The 6,000-nt window shown below is 47.5% G+C and overlaps 1 protein-coding gene across 1 annotated transcript in view; it reads right to left on the bottom strand.

Moving 5' to 3' along the window:
* Positions 1 to 5,053, bottom strand: part of SCN3B (sodium voltage-gated channel beta subunit 3) — a 24,265-nt gene extending 19,212 nt beyond the window's left edge. The window contains exons 1-2 of the mRNA XM_022560204.3: positions 3,470 to 5,053; positions 2,968 to 3,047 (exon numbers count right to left, since the gene is read on the bottom strand). Of these exons, the coding sequence (XP_022415912.1) occupies positions 2,968 to 3,022 (55 nt within the window). The 5' untranslated portion in view covers positions 3,023 to 3,047; positions 3,470 to 5,053. The remainder of the gene's footprint in view (positions 1 to 2,967; positions 3,048 to 3,469) is intronic.
* Between the last annotated feature and the right edge of the window lie 947 nt (positions 5,054 to 6,000).

Raw genomic sequence — 6,000 nt, forward strand, 5'->3', positions numbered from 1 at the left:
CATCCTTGTTTGCCTTCCTTTGCAATATGACTCGCTGCTCCTTTCACCAAAAGGTAAAGTATATTTCTTCACCCTGTAAGTCTCCAGTACACTATTGCCTCTCTTTCCAAGAAATCCTCTGGATATCCAAGAAAAGATTGTACATATGGTCGACATTCAACCCACATTGCTGACTGTAAATAATAAACTCCTAGAATAATCTTGGCCAAATCATTTGACCCATGGTCTCCTCTTCAATGTCTATAGTAATAATGAGGAAACCAGAGAAGGAAGAATATATTAATTATGATTATATTTAACTAAGGAATAGCATCAATCTATTATCAGGTGGATAGTAATGTGTATGTAACCAATTCCTCTAATAACCCCAAATCTTTTTCTTCTTTGGTTATTGCTATATTGCTCCTCTTAACTTTGCTCTACAATGCTAAGAAAATAAAGGCTTTGATTAGAATGTAAATACTTTCCAAAGGGGGGTAATAAATGATGTTATTTGTAGATATTAACACCCTGAAATGACTTGGTCTATCAGATTAGCCAGTCACTTAGCAGAGCCTTGAAAGAATGGGATGTAAAATGGGTTACTGGGGGAAGACAGGAAAACATTCCCCAACACAACCGACACCTGGGAGAGTAGACCTGGAGAGGAAAAACAGAGAAGACACTAGGAGGTAAAAATGAGTAAGGCCCTAGGAAAGGCAATGGCATGGGAGAGGAGTGGAAGGGTGGCTCCAAAGAGGGATGAGAGGACAGACGCCCACCCGGCAATCCTGTATAGCAGCACACATGTCCATAAGAGGAGCTAGAACAAGCCCTGGAAGACTGAAATCAAGAGGTAAGAGTTCTCTAGCAAGTCCTTTCCCCTCCACTGCACTCATTTTCTCATCTCTAAATTGGAAATAATACTGCTTTCCCTGACTACCACCATAGGATTGCTATGGGGACCAAAAGAAGAAATAGATTGAAAATTGCTTTGTAAACTGTAAAGCACAAGGCAAGCGTAGATTCTATTATTATTATTATTATTATATACTTTATTGAAGGAAATAAGGGAATTTTGTTCAATTCACGCAGAAAATAAAAGAATGGAAAAAATTCCATTCATATTGGGAAGGGTGAACACGTCTACGTTAAGTGCTTTGCACTGCTGGAATTACATGCAAACGTTACGTTACCCTGCCATTCAACTGTGCAGCTAAAAGGGACGTTAGATATCATCTGCCCCAATTTCCAAACATACGTACCTGAGGAACAGAGTACTCTAAGGCTATTACATAGCAAGCTAGTGGCAGAGCTGAGACTCCAATCCAGGCTTTGTAAGTCCTAGTCAAAAGGTCCCCCTCCACTAGAATTCAGCCAAATATGCTAAAAAGCTTAAATTAGGGTTTGGGAAGAAAGGCTCTGTAGAATCTCTCCCCAACCTTCTCTACAACTTCATCTCTCATTGCTTTACTCATGCTCTTTCTTATACAGCCCAACTAACCTCTCCTAAACCCCCTAGTCTTAGCCTCCCCCTGAGGAAATCACAGCCTTAAGTCTTCAAGGCAGGTGAGATCATTGGCGACCTATGATGTCTGCTTCATCTTCAGGTCTGGTCTACCCTACTGGGGATGGGTGGCGGTGAGTCTGCCCTTGGGACTGGCATTACTCTCCCTCTTTGTCCTTCCCAGCCTGTCTCATCAGGCATTTTGTTCAACAGGAAGCTTGGCTCTGCTTCTGGTCACATGCAAAATCCAGATAATGCTGGCAGCCAGAGTTAGTCCTGGAGGCTTAATAAAGTGATACTAAGGTAAAGAGGCTGTTCCCATCAGCATATCTGCCACTGCACCAGCAGAATGAGTTCCTGCCAACCACAGAGCATAATCCTATACCTAGTTTCAGTAAGGCAGGTGGGCATGCTCACATCTAATTATACTGGTTATTGATTTTTAACATGGAGGTATGTAGCTAAGATCATATAAAGCAATTATCAACTGGAGAGCACTTATATTTGACCTGAGGATCTAAGTTGCCAAGACTGAAATGCCCATAACTACACAACAACCACACACACACACACACACACACACACACACACACACACACACTACTACATCCTCATCAATCCATGCAGATGCCCATGCTAACATGCTCTGACATACACTAGCATACACATTCAGATCCTGAGACATACATCAACACAGTAAAGCATTCTCTCAATCACACATTCAGACATTATCATGTAGACTCATTAACTCCCACTACACACATGCAGACACCCCACTCCAAGCCCATCTCTAACACCACTCTGCTCAGCCTTACTGTTGCAAGTATAGGATTCCCTTATTTGGAGGGAGAAGGTCACCTCACTCCTTCACAGCAGACAAACAAGAACCTATTTATCGTTAAAGGCAAAAAACTCAGCCCCCCAAACACCAAAGCACCTTAATTCCACATGCTCATGAAAAAGAAGAAAGATGCAACTCCCAGGTGCCTATTTATCTAATATATCGCTGCAAATGGCTGAAGCCTGTTTTACTTACTGAAATTAAACAGATGGATCAACAACTAGTTTCATTCTCAAAATGCATGCATCCAGATTTTTTTAATATATAAAAATTAATTCAAAGACCTCATTGAGAAATGAAATGTAACGGTAACCGAGATTTTTAAATAATGAATGTGACTGCATGCTCTTTCAGCTACGGGAAAGGGAAAAAATACTTTGAAATTAACAGGAAATGGGAGGAAGGGTGGAAAAACCACCAAGGGAAGTTCAGGAATAAAGCAGCACGGGAGTGGGGAGGCCTTTTTCCAATCTCAGAATCCCAGCTCTCATGGAACCCCTCTGGATCCCGTGTCTGGCAGACATGCACAGGGGGAAGTCAGCCAGGGCTCCTCGTTTTCACCAACGACATCAATAAGTGTTATTACTGTTAGCATTATTACTGTCATCTGCATCTCGCATGGCAGGGTGCTGGTACTTACCCCACAAAATGAGCAGGAGCGAAGCCAGGGGAAACAATCTGTTGAAGCCAGGCATCTTTTTCAGCGGGTGGCTTCCGGGGCTAAACAGAGAGATTCCCTGGGTCAACAACTGCTCCCTCTCAGTACTTTCGAGGAAACCCTCTGGGACGAACTGCTCCAAGGGAGCGACTTTCTGACTGAAATAAGGGCCAAGTGCCGTTTACTGGGGAGGCTCTGCGGGCTTCTTGAGCCGGGCGGGGGTTTCAGCTCCAAGCCACCCTGGCGGACTGCCCCAGTTCGAGGGAGTGGATCGGCAGCGTGGCGCGCCCTCCCCGGAGCCCGTTGCTGGGATCCGGATCAGCACCACGGACAGAGCCTTCCCCGCCCACCCGGAACTTCCAATTCCAGTCGCTCAGCTGTTTCCCCTGTTTGCGCCTCGGGGAAAGCTCAGCTCCGAAGTGAGCGGCAGGCAGGCTCTAGGCGGCTCCGCTGCCCGAGGGGTCCCTGTTGATCCACCTCTCACCTCCCTACTGAGAGTTACGCTCCGACCAGGATCCACCCAGACCCGGGAGCGCCGGCTTCGTCCGCCCTGATCGCCTTCTCCAGCTGGGCCTGCCCTCACACCAGAAGCCACCGGGGCTGCCGTCTGAGCTACAGAACTCGTTCCACCTCAGTCCAGTCCACACCCGCCGAGCCTCCCCGGGGAGGTCCGGAGGGGGCCAGGAAGGAGGCAGAAGCTTCTGTGCGGCCTGCGATCGAGAGGTGGGGTGGGTGGGCCCCGTGCCCGAGCTCGCCTGCAGATCGTGCAGGGGCCCAGACCCTGGGTGGCGCGTGACCAGCCGCCCTTCTCCAGGCGCCCCGACCGTGTGTGCTCCGTCAGCCTTGACATGCGCAGGCGGCTCTCCACCGCCACCGCCACCACTTACCCCCGCCCCCCAGCGCCAGTGCAATACTCCCCACCCCCAAACAGGCGTGCCCCTCTCAGGGCCGACCGCGGCTGCCGAGCGCAGGGGCGGAGCTCGGAGCGGCGCAAAGACCTCAGCCCCCGCGATTTCTCTGCTCGCCGGCTGACTCCAGGTCTGCCTTTCGCATCTCCACACCTCTCCCCAGCACCGGCACGCCTCCTCTCACCAATTCACCGCCCCCACGCCCCCGCCCAAGCAACCCCGCTTTGGCTCCTGCACAGACATGCGAGCTTCCAGCTCCGGGAAGAGGAGGGCCAAATCTCTTTCAATGATGTCATCTTTAATGTACATGCTACATGGCTCCTGGCTTCTCTCCCCCGACCCCATCCCCTCCTGGTATATCCTTTGTCTAGCCTTGATTAATTGGTACCGGGCACCCTGAACGCAGCAAAATAATCCCTGCTTAGAAGTGGGGTAAGAGGGAGGCGCACCTGTTCCCGTGTTCACCTCCTCACTGGCTGAGGAGGTGATCCAAACGTCTGTGCAACAGTGGTGTTGGGGGTGGAGCAACTCCCTCTCGCTCTGCTCACTTTTTTGTTGTTGTTAAGTTTAAAAGCAGATAGACTGTGGTTTGGCTTCTTCCAACTATTAGCCTCACCCTAGCCCTAGCAGCTGTTTCACTGCCCCTCCCCATCCCTGGAAGGGAAACCTGAACGTTTAAATTTAGTTATAAACTCAAATTGACATAATAGATTAGGAATGCCTGGAACCGAGTGAAAGATTAATACAAGAACCTCTCCCCCCTTCTCATTCCCTACTGCTCCCTTTCCAAAACGGGAAGCTTGACACTGATATTCCAAAACAGAACGGCAGAGTAACGGCTGACTGTAAGTGAACCATGTGCAGGAAATTCTCCCTCCTAACATATCACAGAGCAACAGAATGTCCTTCTTCCTGGGCAGGGAGCCACCAGGCCATACTCTGTGTTGCTTTGAAGACCAGCCCTTGAATCACAGTGTGTTAGACCTGGAGAAGTTAAAGTCGACTTAATTCAACTTCCTTTCCAACTCTTGAATCCCCCAAGGACATTCCTGATGAACGGGCTTGGCCTTTGTCAGGAATGAGAGCTCACTACTTCACAAAGTCAGTCCCTTCTAACGTTTAAGGAAGTTCATCTTTATATTCAGTTGAATTCTGTACACTCTTCCTTCCTCCCCAAACTCCATTAAGTGGTCGGCAAAATGTTTTCCTTAAGAGATAGCTATGCTTCCCCACATCCCACCCCAGACTTTTTTGTTTGGGGCTAAGCTTCGTAAGTCTCTTCCAGTGTATTTTCTGGTAGTGTCCAACCCTTAACTACCCTGGTCACTGTCTCAGGAGGAATTTTAGTTTGTGGGCATGATACATCCAGAAGAGGGACTGATGTTTTCTGTGGGGTCTGCCAGCGTAAATCCAGGAGAATTATGGCCACAGTTGCTTTAGAAGGTACGTCTGTTCAGTTACATTTACAGCCATATCTCACTCATAATGAGCTATGGTCAGTTAAAATCCCTAAGTATTTTTCACTCAACTTGTTGCAGAGTTATCTTGTACTTATAGAGGGAATCTTGGCTGGGGGGGACTCCTCTGTGCTTATTGCTGTTAAAATTTATTAGTTTCAGGCTTCCCAGGTGGTGCAGTGGTTAAGCATCCACCTGCCAATGCAGGAGACATGGGTTCTAGCCCTGGTCCGGGAAGATTCCACATGCTGTGGAGCAACTAAGCCCGTGCGCCACAACTCCTGAGCCTGAGTGCCTAGAGCCCATGCTCCACAACAAGAGAAGCCACCGCAATGAGAAGCCCGCGCACCGCAACAAAGAGTAACTCCCGCTCACCGCAGCTAGAGGAAGCCTGTGCATGGCAACGAAGACCCAACGCAGCCAAAAATAAATAAATAAGTTAATTAATTAATTTTAAAAAATGTATTAGTTTCAACCAATTATCCCATGCTATTAATAATTGTATTGAATCCAGATTTAATCATCCAACATCTCTCTTTTTTAGCGTTGTTTCATCTTTAGGCTTGATAATCACTTGATCCAAACATAGATTTTTTTTTCAAATATAGATTTTTTTTTTCAAATATGGATTTTTTTTAATGGATAGGAAA

Source organism: Delphinapterus leucas, chromosome 7 (assembly GCF_059928025.1).
Source record: "Delphinapterus leucas isolate spDelLeu-1000000601 "Yukka" chromosome 7, BTC_Dleu_Yukka2, whole genome shotgun sequence".
In the NCBI taxonomy this organism is placed as follows: domain Eukaryota; kingdom Metazoa; phylum Chordata; class Mammalia; order Artiodactyla; family Monodontidae; genus Delphinapterus; species Delphinapterus leucas.